This window comes from Oenanthe melanoleuca, chromosome 3 (genome assembly GCF_029582105.1).
Source record: "Oenanthe melanoleuca isolate GR-GAL-2019-014 chromosome 3, OMel1.0, whole genome shotgun sequence".
NCBI classification, from domain to species: Eukaryota; Metazoa; Chordata; class Aves; order Passeriformes; family Muscicapidae; genus Oenanthe; species Oenanthe melanoleuca.
In genome coordinates this window covers 1535593-1551136 of record NC_079336.1, presented here as the reverse complement: position 1 = coordinate 1551136, position 15544 = coordinate 1535593, and the positions used below count along the sequence as shown (strand labels likewise).

General features: G+C 44.5%; 1 protein-coding gene across 2 annotated transcripts in view; it reads left to right on the top strand.

The window, feature by feature from the left end:
• INTS9 (integrator complex subunit 9) overlaps positions 1 to 15544 on the top strand; it is a 60269-nt gene that overhangs the window by 3214 nt on the left and 41511 nt on the right. For both annotated transcript variants that reach the window (XM_056486420.1, XM_056486421.1), the window contains exons 2-6: positions 1184 to 1311; positions 5518 to 5578; positions 7689 to 7751; positions 11297 to 11436; positions 13031 to 13117. In XM_056486420.1, the coding sequence (XP_056342395.1) occupies positions 1184 to 1311; positions 5518 to 5578; positions 7689 to 7751; positions 11297 to 11436; positions 13031 to 13117 (479 nt within the window). The remainder of the gene's footprint in view (positions 1 to 1183; positions 1312 to 5517; positions 5579 to 7688; positions 7752 to 11296; positions 11437 to 13030; positions 13118 to 15544) is intronic.

Below are 15544 nucleotides of genomic sequence, written 5' to 3'. Positions count from 1 at the left end.
AGCTGCTGTGCCTCGTTAAACGTTTGTCACTCCAGACACGAGGTGGCTGCATCTCAATGATGCTCAAGTGCCCCCTACATCACCTGCTCACCGGCTCATTAAGCTTGCAGAGCCTTTGGGATTTGGATACACAAACCTTCCCATTCAGGTGGGGCTGCCCAGTCCCTCCTGCTTCCTGTTTGTGTTTAGTAAGACAAAAAGCAGGTGAGGACTTGCCCCAGAGCTGCTGCACCTGTGCAGGGGTTGTAGGGGCAAGTTTCTTAGCAAAATAAAAACTTGTGTTCCTGCAGGGCTTCTCTGCCTCACTGTCCACCTCGAGTCATTTTCACATTTTCTTGCCAAGTTTTGCCAGGAGGGCTGAGTTTGGAAGAAGTTAATTTCCTGGGTTTGGGGGAAATAGGTGATTACAAGAAAAAAAGAGATTCTGCATGTATCTTAAATCAGAAAGAAGAGCTTTGCCATCCACTCAACCCTTGGGATCAGAAAAACTGAAAAAAATCTGCCCCTTAATACCCTGACACAGGGAAATCTCAATAAACACACACAGCTGTGGGACATGGATTAATGGGAAATCATGTTTTATTTTGGTGTGTAAGGGACTGTTTTTAAAAAAGGGGGGGAAAGGCAGGTTGTGAACTCCCTTCACAGAATCACTGAGGTTGGAAAAGACTTCCACGGTCGAGTCCAACCTGTGGCTGACCCCACCTTGTCACTGAGTGCCACATCCAGACATTCCTTGGACACCTCCAGGGATGGGAACTCCAAACCTCCCTGGGCAGCCCTTCCAATGCCTGACCACTCTTTCCATGAAGAAATTCCTCCTGGTGTCCAACCTGAACCTGCCCTGGCCCAGCCTGAGGCTGTTCCCTTTCCTCCTGTCCCTGTTCCCTGGAGCAGAGCCCAACCCCCCTGGCTGTCCCCTCCTGTCAGGGAGTTGTGCAGAGCCACAAGGTGCCCCTGAGGCTCCTTTTCTCCAGGCTGAGCCCCTTCCCAGCTCCCTCAGCCTCTCCTGGTGTCCCAGCCCCTTCTCCAGCTCTGTTCCCTGCCCTGGACATGCTCCAGCCCCTCAGTGTCCTTACAGTGAGGAGCCCAGAGCTGGACACAGGATTCACCAGTGCCCAGCACACAGGGAAGGGTCATGTTCTGAAAGATCCTGAGTAACTCCTCCTCATTCTTCTTCCAGTACTGCCTGTCAGGACATCCAACCTTGCCATGCAACGTGCTCAAGTTCAAATCCACCACCATCATGCTGGACTGTGGGCTGGATATGACATCTACCCTCAATTTCCTCCCGCTGCCTCTGGTCCAGAGGTGAGTTCTGTGGCCTGTCAGCACTTAGTCTGCATCTTCTTGGGTTGCAGTTGGAGTGCTGTGCCTGAAATGGTGTATTGGAAGGAGGGAGGGGATGAGTACAAATGAACAGCATCATCTGATATTATAAATAGACTTTGTTCACTTAAAAATTCTCTTTATCAAAATAACGTCCTTTGGCTCAGTAGACGGAAGACATTTTATGGATTTATTGATTGGTTTTTCTAGATAATTTATTCTAAGCTTCAGTAAAGTATTGCTGCAACTGCTCAGCACAAGTGAGGTCACATATCTGTCATCTTTCTGGCTTCTTCATGCAAGATGAGATAAATGGGTAACTGAGATGGAGTGTGTGGAGCCCAGCAAGTCCTGTTTCACCACCATCTTCTCAGGCTGTTCTTCAGAGCACAGCCTAATGCAAAGAAAAATAGCACTTAGCAGCACTTGTTAGTTGCCTGCATGGCATAATTGTTCCCTTTTAAAAGTTAAATAAATAAAAGGGCAGTGCAGCTGGGCATGGGATTGGAGCAGCAGAGAAACAAAAATAGAGTCTAGAACAGAATCCTAAGATCTCCTTTCTATGCCCTGCTACAAAGTTGTGTTTCTCCAGGTTTTTAGACTAATTTGGATTTTTAGTCAGGGTGACATGTTTTGTGTAAATGGAATAAATGACAAAAATTAGCAGTTGGAAGGGTGGGAATGAGTCACTCTCAGTGATGAGAAGCAGTAGGAGTTTTCTCAAAAGCTGTTTAGTAACTTTGATCCACAAGGAAACAAGTGAGGAACATTCTGGGTTCAGGGAAGGCTTGATTGAGAGGGGGAAAATACAATTGGAAAAGGGAGTTTCCTAAGTGACCTAGTGAAGTTAAAGCAGTTTGTCCAGCACTTCCTATGATTTGCTATTTTTTGGAAAGTAAAGGAAAGGAATAGACAATGTGTGCATTGTTCTGCAAGAACGTGGAGTTCAGGATCTGCTCTAGAGAGGCAACAGATGCCCTCAGAGGGATCAGTGTGAAAGTCAATTTTTGTCCCATTCCATAATGCAACTGCTGACTGCAACAACTGGTGCAGTAATGAATTTTGAACAGATCCAGCAAATTTTGGAAATCCAGGTACAGACAGAATTGCCTTGCATTTGCTTTCTCCCACCTCCCCCCCGCGCTTCCCCCCCCCCCCCCCCCCCCAGAAAAAAAAGAAATTGAGAGAGGAACAAGTAGCAAAATGAGGTGATTGAACAAAGGCTTAAGAGGTTCTTTAGAGCTGCAGGAATCAGCCTTCCCCTGGGATGTGGCAGCTTTGTCTGCTGATAGCAGACCCTGGGAATGAGCAGCCAAATTGCAGGTCACAACCTGGAATTCCCCAAGCACCTCCAGAATGTCGGCACTAGAATGACTCAAACTCAATAAGAGAGGATGTCAGATTTGACCCCTGATGGCCCAGAGGAATCAGAGCAAACACTTGGATTTAAATCCAATCAATCTTGTCGGTGAGGTGACTGAACACCCCTTAGAGCAAGCATTGGCCTGAGCACATGGACTTGGGCAAGTAATTGATCCCCTCTGCAAACCAGGTGTCCTGCAGAGAGTTGTGGAAATAAGTCAGAAATGTGAGGAGGAATGTGGCTGCCACTGCAGGGTCCTTATCTCTGTAGTACTCACAGTTGTACCATTAGAGATTAGGAGTCCATTACCACCATGTCCAAACACCTCTGAAATTCAAATGTGTGTTATCAACATAACATGGGGTGACAGAGAGCTGACATTGTCATCAGATGCCAGGTAGGGTGACAGGAAGGACTGACTGCCTGAGGAATTTGAACACAGGTCTGTCAGGTGTGGGGTTCTCACCAGCTGTGTCCTCTCAGAACCAGATGTGCTTATTGGAGATGGGTGTGAGTGAGACCTTAACCCCAGAGGAGCCATGCTTCTCTCTGCTGTCTTTAACCAGAGATTCCTGCAGAGTCCATGAACCCCTTGGATTCTGCACATCTCAGTATGTGATCTGCAGAGATGCCCAAATGTGTGGTACTACAGAGGATCTTTGCTGCACAGCTCAGTCCTGTGTCATACCTGGCACGGGACCCTCCTTGAGCAAATATTTTTGAGAGCTTGTGCCTTAATCTATAAGAGAGGAAAGTGCTGCAGTGTTTGTGGCATGAAAGGGACTGGGCATTTTTTAGAGTTCTTTGCTCTTCAAAGAAGTGCCAGTGCAAAGGTATTTAGATTCCCCCTTGCCCTGGAAATGGCATTCCCTGTTCTCACCAGCCCATGGAGCATGTGCAGAGCTCCTGCAGCTGCCCAGTGCTTTATGCTGCTGTACTTTAAAGGAGGTTTGTCAAATGGAGTTTTCTCCCCTGTACCAAAGTCAAATGCAAAACGGTGAAATGAACATGTGGGAAGCTCTTAACCTTTCCTGTCTAGCCATGACACTCTTGCTCACATTATTTATGGGACAGTTCCAGCTATTTTGGATTAATCAATCACTCTATTACAATGTCACAACTATGTCAGGAGGAGCCGTGTTGCTTCTTGGCTTCAAGGTAAAGAGTCCTGTCTGTCCTGTGTTACTTATTCTGCTTTCAGCCACACACAAGACACACCTGCTCATTTTGCCTCCCTGACTCTTCACTCCTCAGTGAATGCCAGTTTAGTGCTCTTTCATCATGAATAAAGCAAAACTCTTGCTAGGTTAAATTATGGGGAGTAGGACAAGTAAAGTTTATTCTGCTCTGCCTTGTGCTGCTGAAACCACAGATGGATGCAGGGATTTGCAAGGCACAAGCCACTGACCTGACCTTGTGCTGGTGTTGGCCTTTCCAGCCAAGGTTCCTGTCCTCTCCTCCTGTATCTGTCAGAGCTGTTGGATATCAGACTGGCTTGTTCTTGCTTTCTCCATAACTCTTTTACACTCACTGCACCAATTCTCCTCAGTCTCCAAATTACTGCTTCTAAATTGTGCTTTTGAACAGTCCTCTGGGGAGCACATTTAACCACTTCATCTTTTCTTTCCTCAGACTTCTTCAGCCTTGCTCTTTATCCTCAGAAGGGAATTGCCCTTTCCTGGCACAGCTTCTCCATGACAGATCCTTCTGCTCTCACCTCTTACCTTCTCTCTTCACTCCTTGACTCTTGGATTTCCCCTTTTCCTTCCTTGTGACTTACTGGAGTGTCAGAATTTGTTCTTTTATACTGCTGTTAGTCTGAGCACAGCATTCCTCTGAGCCCTTGAATCACTTTCTATTTTCAAGATGTTCAATTTGAAGGCCCTTATAGGTTATAACCATGCTTGTCTGTAGAGCTTAGTGCACAGCACTTGCAAAATGCATTGCAAGCAGGTTCTGTGTCCAAATCTGAAGTTGTTGCAGGGTTTGGTTTCAGGTGGGTTCAATTCTCTTGTTTACTCAATGTTTGGGTTTTTTTATTTGTGTAAAGAAACATCAGTCTGGGCAGAGAATGGGTTTAGAGCTAAGTTGTAGGCTCACACAAAAATCAGATGTCACTGTGAAATATAAATATGCCTCTCAGTTACAGGATCAAGAAAGGCTGCAGCCATTGTTGCTGTAAACTCAGAATGACAATGTATTTTAATTCCTTTATTAGCATTTGAAACAATGAAATAAAAGGGGCTCTGCTGTTGCTTAGAACCTGCAGTTCACAGCAAAGCCTCCTTGCCCCTGTGTCCTGTGCAGCTGTTGGTGTGGGTCTTTGGGGTGACACCAAGGCACAAAACCATGGTTTATGTGGATGTAAAATCCCAACCTGTGTCTATAAATGACTTAGTCCAGAGTATCAGTCTTTCCCTGCTGATGGGAATATTTGTCTCTTGTCCTCTGTCCTACAGTTTTATAGTGCCTTTGTGTTGTTTCCAGCACAGAGTTTGTTGCTGCCCTAACTTCTGTTTATTCATCCAGTTTCACCACAGGGAGCTCAGCAGCACTGAGCCTTTTTAAAATCTTCACCATAAATGACTAAAAAGTCCCTGCATGCCTCGTCCTCTTATTTCTTTTTACTTCTAAGTGTCATCATCATGATTTGTAAAAGTCATTTTGGTGAACACTTAACCACAGTGAAACTGTCTGTCTGTTTTATTGGGACTGTTACTTGCCTGAGACAGAAATGGTGTTCTCTGCCTGTATGACACCAAGTAGAAGCTCTGTGATAATAATTCAGTTCATATTGCAGTAATTTCTCTTTTTTCTTTCCACAGCCCCAGGCTGTCCAAACTTCCCGGTTGGGTTTTGAAAGATGGCAGCACATTTCTGGACAAGGTACAGGAGTGATGGTTGGAATTTTCTGTGCAAAAAGCCACCTGACAGGTTGGGACCTGGTGCTGCAGGAGCTGACTCATCCCAAAGGTTTCTCTGTGTACCTTTACCAGCCAGGATGTCCTTGCAGAGCAGAACATTTCGAAACAAAATGCTAATAGCAACTCTCAGGCTTCAGAGGTAGCCTAGATTATAAAAAAACCCACTTAAAATGCACAAGTTGTCAGTGTGAATATTTTTGTATTTCATGGAGCTCCATAAATAATAGTGCTTCGCCTTCTTGGCGTACCTTTTATTCCACAGCCTCACTTTTCTGACTCTGAGGCTTCAGAGCATGCTTATAAATGAGGTTGGCTTCCTTTTTCAGGCAGAACTAGGAGAAAAGCAATGGTTTGCCTATGGGAGGTCTCAGAGAGGAAAGGCATGGCTTTGGCCTCTGAAATCAATGTGTTCTGCTGCTGGACGTAGCAGGGAGGATATTATCTCCAGCCTCCTGATTCTAAGACACACAACTTCCTCAGTGACATGAGAGACACACAATTGCTCTGGTTTTTTCCCCTCTTTTCATTCCATCAGTTTTGGAGGCAGAATTTATCTGAGGCTTCAACCAAAACTTGGCACTGCAGCAGCCAGCTTGATCTGCCATAGGGGAACAATGAATACAAAAATATGTCAGATGTTAGTAAAATAGGCAGATACTTTTCAAATGTGGGCAGCAATAGGTACCAGTGGAGAAAATGCTTAATACACTGTTCTCTGACTATGGGGACATTAAAGGAAACAGTGATAATAGTTGCTTTTGTAGGGGACTTTGAGGTGGACAAAATGATTTTTACAGATAAGGGAGCTGAAGATTATAGATTAAAGACCCGATTTTTCTTCTCATTGGAGACAAAAGAAACTGTGCAGGCAGCATTTCTGTTGGTAAAATAGTAACAGCTCTATTCAGAGCACTTGCTAACTGGCAGTTGCATGGCTGCAGAGGCTCAGGGGCAGAAATGGAGTTGCTCATTTTGAATTTCCTGGAATTTGTGTCTCCTGAACCCCACTTTGGTGTCAGAGCTGTGGGCTCCAAACTACAGATTGTCACTGTAGTTTTATTTGAAATATATTTAAATTTCTGGGATGATGCTGCTGCAGTGTGTGTTTGGGAGAAACCTCCAAACTCACACAGTGGCAATGGAAATGGTGGTAAAAATTCAAAGGCAGCATCTCTTAATTCACCTTGACCACTGGAAGTGCTTGGAATGGTAAATTCTTTGACCCATGCTGGAAAAGGCAAGGGAAGGAGTCAAAGGGGGGTGTTTTATCATGTGGGGTGGACATTCCTGTTACAGCACTCAGTTATAAAACTTCAGTCCTGGAGAGGCATTGAAATGTGCTGTGATCTACTTTTAATCATTTTGAACTCCCTTGAGATGAGGTTAGGAGACTTCTGCCACTAGATGTAATTGCTCATTCGTTATTAGTTGGCAGGTGCACTGGAATTATTAAGAATTGCATTCAATCTTTAATTCTGTCAGTCTGAAGCTGGCTGAGACCACTTGCTTTGGGACAGGAGAGAGGGCAGGGTGGGTGGTAGGGAGCCTGTGAGTTCTGCTGGGAGCAGAGTTGGGAATATTTTTGTTCCACCCTGAAGAATGTGACTTTTCATGTGATGAAAGTTTTGTGTCAGCCTTGAAAAAGAAGAAGAAAATAGGGGAGAGTTTAACAAGAAGTGCCATGTGGAGATTAGATCCCCAAAAATTGTTTCATCAAATATTCTGAGACAGGGGCTATAAATTGTATTTAGGTTCTAATAAGACAGAAGAGGTTTTGGAAACCAGAAGTAAATTCCAGACTTGCCTTCCTGTTGATTCCAGGACACTTTCTTTACCTACCAGAGTTCTCTCTCTGTCCTTCCCAAGGAGGATCTGATCCTTTCAGGTGCCAAGCAGCCTCATCTGGCATGAAAACAAATTCACCAGATCTGCCTGCACCAGATTGTGTCTAGAATGGGGATAAATGTCCTGTAGTAATGGGCTGGAGATTACCTGTGGTAAAGAAAATGTCTAGAAAATCCAAAATGTGCTGCCTTAGAGTAACACTCCTCTGTTGGTGTGTTTTTTTACAGGAGCTGAAGGAGTGCTCTGGCCATGTGTTTGTAGACTCTGTGCCTGAGTTCTGCTTACCAGAGGTGAGTCTGTTCAAAGCCTTGCTGAAAAATCTGACTGCATTCAATCACATGGAAGAAACTTGTTCAAAAAATATGATTATTATTACTATTATTAGGTTCCTACTAATTTATTAGTACTCAGTAAATAATACTGCTAAAACTCTGTGTTGTTAAGGTGCCTCCAGGCTCTAGACACTGGAAAAAGAATGGAAGCAACCCTTTTCAGCTGTGATTTTGGGAGACATGGAAGGTCTCCTTGAGCCAGGATCTGACACAAGAATAAAACTGAGCTGTCCCTTGTGTGGGCTTTTCAAAGATAACCTGCCTGAGCTGGGCTGGCTGACAGGATCCATGTGCTGATCTAGATTGGGACAGGGTGTGGAGGCAAGGAAAGCTGCTTGTCTCTAACCACAGATGCAGGACATGCCAGTGGAGCTCCCTGGGGAGCAGCTGTGGTTAAGCCAGGTTGGATTCTGCTGGGCTGCACTTCTGCCAGCAGCACTTTGACTTAAAAACTTTTACAGCCTCCTTGAGGGAGGAGCTGGGCCTTCATATCCATGGGCATGGCTGCAAGTGGCTACTCAGGCTGGTTCTTATTGGAATTTCTGGGTTTAGAAAAAGCAAGCAGGACTGTTGAAGATGTTTGGTTTACTTGGAGTCACCTGATGGATTAAGGAAGTGCTGTAGGAGAAATGAAGATGCAGAAAGCTGAGCAGGGATGAATGATGGAGAGTAAGAGAAAAAACATCAGTTTTTTCATTTCATGGTGGGATGTTTTCTCTGTCTTTCAAAGACAGACACAATTGCTTTTGGGGCAGCAATTTTTATTTTTTTTTCTTTCTGCCTGACCTTGCAGACAGGAAGCACAAAACACTCCTGGAAGGTTGCTGTCAGCTTGCTGAGGTTCTGGCAATGTTCCCATGTGTGGATCCCATAGAACTCAGCTCTGACATCACTCTTGTCATCTTGATTCTTCCAAACAAGTTGGCAGCTCTGGTACTGCTTTTGGCAAGTGGTTCCAACAGATTATAACCATTCCAACTCAGCTGGAATTGTCATAATCCAATCACATCAAAAAAGACCAGCTCAAAACCATAATAATTCTGGGTTCTTGGGAGCCTTTTGGTTACTGTCCTGTGAAACTGAGGGATGTGGGAAGCATCTGTGTGTGTTGAAAGTGCCATTATGGCCCAGATCTTGGGAAGAACAGGGTTTATGTGCTGGATTCTCTTTGGAATGATTATCTGCTGGGGTTCAGGGTGCTTCAGCCAGACTTCCTGGTTACTTTGGGCTGGAAAATACCCACCTGTGTAGTTCTAAATATGACAGACAGGGAGTCACTGCTTCATTTTACTCCAGTTATCTCTGCACAAAGCTGCTTCCCAGCAGCCCATTCTACAATCAGAAGATGGCAACCAACTGCACATCACCATTGCAGGGACTTTAAAAATGGCCTCTCAGACTGTTCCCAAAATTCCCAGCACATGCCACATCTCCTCCATGGACACTGGGAAGAGATCTGCTGTGATACCCAGCTCACACCTTGAGCTCAGCTGTCTGCAGGAGGCTCAGGAGTCATGGCCAGCTGCAAACACAGTGGAAATGTTGCTGCTGTTTGGCAGCACAGGGTAAGAGGGAGCTTGTGTGAAAGAAGCTTTTGCTTTGTCTCCTTCCATGCCACTTCTTTTGAAGAAACTTGTCTGCAGAAGCAGTTCAGCCAGAGTATCGATTCCAAAACACCACTGCCAAAGCAAGCCAAGGTTTGGATCTAATCCAGCAGCCACAAGGTGATAAGAGGCTGTCTCTGCAGCAGAGTACTCACACATGTCAGAGTGCAGGGTGCAGCCCTTTGCTTGGCAACCTTCTGCTCTTTCACTTCGCATGCAAGAAACATTTTTAAGCCTCTTCAGCTCAAAGGCACTTTAGTGAGATCACTGCAAGCCCCAGGGAACATTTCACTTTGTTTTGGTTTTGACACCCTTTTCATCCTATCAGTAAATGCTTCTAGGGTGCTGAGATGTGCCCTGCTTAAGGTTGGAAAGTGCTGGTGTGTATCCTCCTGATGGCTCTCCTGGGCTGCAGCCCCTCTGCTCTGAGCCAGGCTGGGAGAGCTGGGGGTGCTCACCTGGAGAAGAGAAGGATCCAGGGAGAGCTCAGAGCCCCTTGCAGAGCCTGAAGGGGCTCCAGGAGAGCTGGAGAGGGACTGGGGACAAGGGATAGAGGGACAGGGAATGGCTTCCACTGCCAGAGAGCAGGGATGGATGGGATTTGGGAAGGATTTGTTCCCTGGGAAGGTGGTGAGGCCCTGGCACAGGGTGCCCAGAGAAGCTGTGGCTGCCTCTGGATCCCTGGAAGTGTCCAAGGCCAGGCTGGACGGGGCTTGGAGCAACCTGGGATAGTGCAAGATGTCCCTGTGTGGAATAATTTGATTTTTAAGGGCCTTCCCACCCAAGCCAGTCCAGAATTTGATCCTGTACAGTCTGGACACAGCTGAGGACCAAGGCATGGACAATCCAAGCTTTGGCAGGAGCAGATCCTTGGATAACTTGCAGGGAGAGTGTCCCTGCCTGGAAGCCCAGGAGGATAAAGATGCCCTGTCATGGAGCTGAGGATGTTGTTTCACCTCCTGTCCTCAGCTCAGAGATCATTGCTCCAACATCAGCTGTGATCACGGATTGAAACCATGAGCTCTTAGGAGGAGTTAAGCAGCTTGTCACCAGAGCAGTGTGTCAGCCCTCTGCAAAGCAGAGTGACCTACTTTCTTGCCTTTTTTATTCAAATTGCTGGACCAGGCCTTGTAATCAGATAATATGTGCTTGATGAGTGTTGAATTCCATTAGCTGCTCTATAATAACTGAGTAAGAGGTCAGTAATCTTGTAAATTTCTGACTTGACACCATTTGTGTTACAGCATTACCAGTAAATATTTCTAATTAAAATTCTTTTAACAATGTGTGAAATCTTCTTTCAGTCTCAGAACTCTTGTCTAAACTGCCACATCAAAATGAATTGGGCCCACCCATCCAGTTTGTTGTATTCTGTCAATGGGCTTCATCTCCTGCTGTAGAAAATGTGAATGATAAAGATGCCAGGCATTTACTTTGGGAAAATATTAGGATTATTTTTTAAGCATATGAATAAATACAATCTTCCTTCATCTCTTTCTTGGGGTACAGTGCTGCATAAAAAAAGTATGAGACACTCTAAGTCACTGCTGCAGAAGTTTTGGTGTCTCTCCTTCCCTAAGGAGGTGCACACATCAATTCTTTGATAAAAGTAAAATAATCATGGATCTCATAAAAGCAGCCTTTTCATCACCTGAAAGACAGAAAACCCCAGGACATGGTTTCCTTTCCAGGCTGGAGAATGGAATAATTTTAGGGAGCTTTTAAAATAAATCTTGTTAATTTAAAGGCAACATTAATCTTTGCCACTGCTGAGACATGCTTTTATAAAGCAGTTACATTCCTGCAATAAAGTTTAAAAAAACCCAAGAAGTTGTTTTTCTGCCATTTATTAAACTGCATGAAAGTGTTACAGGTTGCTTCTCTTTGCTCTGTTTTCAGACTGAACTGCTTGACCTCTCCACAGTGGATGTCATCTTGATCTCCAACTATCACTGCATGATGGCACTGCCCTACATCACAGAGTACACAGGATTCACTGGAACAGTTTATGCCACCGAGCCCACTGTTCAAATTGGCAGGTAAAGAGCCCCTTCAGATTCTCTGCTCCTCTTTCATCACTGCTGAGGAGAAGGTGTAAAGGACAATGTGGGAGAGGAGTGGTGTCTAATGTTCCAAGAGGCTTTCAGGCAGAGCTGAATGCCAGCCAAGTCCTTAGTGCTGCAAATGTGTTAACTCCATGTTTCCCAACCCCTGGAGCCATCAGCATTTCCAGCAGGTGCTTTGTGTTGAGTCCAGGCCATAGATGTGGCACCCTGGAATTTGAGTGGGCTGAAACACCTCAGTAATTGCCAAACAGGCAACTTCAGACCTTCAAAACCCATGCATCAAAGAGCTCTCCTGCTCTTCTCTTCCCCTTAACCAAAAGGAGTCTTCCCAGTCACAAAACTGGACTTGTTCCCCACAGAGGCTGGAAGTGTTCAAGGCCAGGTTGGACAGGGTTTGGGGCCACCTGGGATAGTGGAAAGTGCCTATGGCAGCTGTGGGAACTAAATGATCCTCAAGGTCCCTTCCAACCCAAGCCATTCTAGGATTTTATGATTCCATATAATCACACTTCCCTCCACTCCATGGAAAGGAATTCAAGCTGACTTCATCTCAAATGACAGCTGAGCCATGTGAGCTCTGAACTCCAGAGAGATGCTCTAAGAAAAATGGCAGAAATAGGAGACTGAGGTGTAAGAGGCATGACAGTGCAGTCAAAACCAGGATAGTCACCAAACTTGCCAGTCTGTTTTTACAGAATTGTCTTGTTGACTGGATGGGTCAACAGCAGATGCTGCAGGTTTGGTGAGGCCTAACTGGAACTGAGCTCTGTTCCTCTCCTGCAGAGCTGCCACATTCAGTAATTAAGAGCCAGATTAGGCCCTCCTATCTGGACTACTCTGTTAGCACTCTGGGGCAGGAATCTTTGTCCTCTGAAGGTCCTGTGCAAACTTCCCATGCCAGAGTAATTCCCCCATTGTGTGAAAACAAACAGAAACTGAAGGCTCTTGTAGGTGAAAGGAATTGTGTAAATATGAACAAATAGTAGACTTCAGGGTTTGCTAGTCCAGAGCTGGAGATAACAAACACAGTCTTGTGGGAGAGTGCACTGGTGTGGTTCTCCCCATCCCAAGTCATTCCAGATGCTGTCCTTCTGCTCCAAACTTCAAGGGAAGCCTGCACACCATCACAAATGCCGTTTAGTTTTGGGAAGAGAAATCTGCAGTGACAATTTTTAGCACTTGACACATTTTCCTGTCTCAAATACTTCTTGGAAAATGAGGAGAGTTCACTCTGACAGCATGCTTGGTTTCCCTGAGTGATAAACAGGCATCAGATGAGGAGTTTTTGTTGTGTTTTGTCTCATTACATATCACAAGCAGTCAGTAATGAAGAAATTATCTTGCACTTTCCAAATAGCCCATAACCCAGTGGGCCAGATCCTCCTCTGTTGCAAGCAGATGGAATTGGAAACACTGTGGAGAAACAGAGGCAGTGCTGGAAATGGCCTCTGTGGGAAGAGCCCCTTGCAGTGTAACAATTTCTATGGTATTTTGGAAAGATTTGGGCCAAAGTTCTCTCCTGTGTGAGAGGAGGCACTGCTAATTTGGGTTTGATTTGTGTTTTCAGGCTCCTCATGGAAGAGCTGGTGAATTCCATTGAACGTGTGCCAAAGGCTCAGTCTGCCTCCATGTGGAAGAACAAGGAGGTGCAAAGGTAAGGCAGAAATCCCAGGAAAGGTGATTGTCCCAAAGTTTGGGAGTCTCTATGAGTATGGCTCAGCTCCCACATTTGAGATTTGCTGCTGTGACTCCTTGGCTCGATTATTTCTTTAATCATTTTTGCACGTCGTTGGTTTTGCAACCTCACTAATTTGTTTCTTGGAGAAAGACTTGGTAGCACCAAAACCTCCCCTGATCTCCTCTCACTCAGTTCAGCTCCATGATAGTAGCTAAAACCAGCAGATTTTGGTATTAACATCATAAAAAGTTGTTGAAATGAGCAGGCTATTTAAAATGAATGCTACTGTGTTGGAATAATTTAAATTTAAATGGTATTTACATTCATGTTTGCTGACATACTAAGAAAGTCAAGACACAGCTGTTGGATGTCACTGGTGTTGCCTTTCTTCCCATCTTCTTTTACATCTGAACAACAGAGGTGGGGTTTTTAGCTTTCCAAAGCTTAAAAGCAAAATAAAATCTGAATAAAAAAGGTTATTTGGAAGCACCATGTCCATTATTCCAGCTATACATCAAAACAAGATGCTCAGAGTTTTGAAAGTCTATGGAATCTAAAAATTATCCATACAGTTTAATAATTACAGCTGATGCTTTCCTTGGGAATAAAAACAATTTTAGGTGCACAAGATGTTCCTTGGAGGAGACAGTTTTGTTTTTAGCACATTTTAAAGATAGGGTTGGTTGATTAAAAAGTTATTTTTAAAAGCTGCTTTGTGCATTTTTAATTGATCTCCCATTTTATACTCCTAATTCTTAAGATGGCTTGATTTAGAAGCTTTCTAAAAGTGAATTATTTCTTACATCAGAAGAGTAATCTTGATATTTTCCAGTATCACAGAGCAAGAATTAAAAATCCAAATTTTTACAGTTTCAGCTGTATATTGTGTTCCCCTGCTGAATTTAGGAGGAGTCTTTTCACTGTAACTCTCATTCTTCTGAAGAAGACAAGCAGATGTGAACTCAGATGTAAAGCAAAACTAAATACACTAAAATTCAGCCAGATTTTCAGAATAATGGGGGTTTTTTTTAATTTTGGGATCCACTGGCCTGCCCAGATCCACTGCTGAAGCTCCCAGTGTGTGGAGAGAGAGGACTGGAGCCATTATTCCTGTCACACCAGGCATGTTTTGTATGCATGGCTCAAAGGAGAATCATATATCTTGCAGCTCATATAATGTCACTTTGCTGGTGGTCGTATTTTAGGAAAAGTGCTGCCTGGCACTTTGCATGCTGCTGGTTATTCCAGAGGAGAACACAGGCAGGGAATCTTTGTTCTGATTCCACTGCTGTAGAACACTGGAGTTTTTTTTTCTTGGAGTGATATTTAAAACATATGTTCCTCTCTCCTAGTGCTGGAGATGTCCCCCAAAATTCATAGTTCCATCCTGTAGCTGTTGTAAAGGGGTGTAAAGCAGGGAAGTGGGAGCTACTAAAAAGCTGTTGAATAGCATAAATTTGTGTATAATAAACTGCTGGTATGACCCAGTGTTGTCTTTGAGCTGGAACAAGGGGACAAATGTGAACTCTCTCTTCACCTCTGCCTGAGTTTCCCCCTTCACCTCCCTGTGCATCTGTAAAACAGAGCTCCCACCCAGCACAGAGGGCACACGGGGACTTTAATGAACGTTTGCAAAGTGTTTTGAGATGCTGGTGACAAGTGTCAGGCAGGCGTGAATGGAGCTGATTATTAGAGCAAAACATCCCCTGATCCCCAGATTAGCACCTGGCTGATGGCACATGCAGCCTTGGACTGACATCCGTTACTTAGGAAAATGTGATCTTGATGAATTGGGGTTTTTTTTTCTTCCTTGGCTGTTGCTAGAACAGAATACTTATTACTTCTGAGTCTAACTTTAATTTTTCAGGCTGATCAATCCCCATTACTGCTTTACAGTTCAGCTAGTTCTACTCCAGACAGTTAGTATAAAACACAAAGTATTATCATCTTCATTAGATAAAGCACTGGAGCATTTGAAATGCAAATACTGTATAAAATATAATAAGTTCATTATCGTGGTTTACATTTTTCCATTATCAGATCCAGTCTGAACTAATTGCTTAGCCAGTTTTATTGGGTTTTATTTCAAGTGAGCAGCCTCATGGAAGTTCAGTAGATGTCAGCCAGGATATCTGTCACACTGATTGGGATTCAGGGGCTAAAGAGGAAGTTTGCCTTATGAAAGGCACTTTGTTGACTTCTCTTTTGATGGTTTCCTATATCATTTGAGGTGTTTGAAACAGGCTGTTCCCTGAGGGTGAGCAGGGCACGAGAGAGGCCATGGCCTGATGTAGTTTGGTGCTGCCATCCTCCTCTCCCTTCCAACAATTCTGGGATTTTATGTCACACCTTAAATGTCACCCTTTGCATTGACCAGTAGGGACTGTCTCTCTGCAGGTCCCA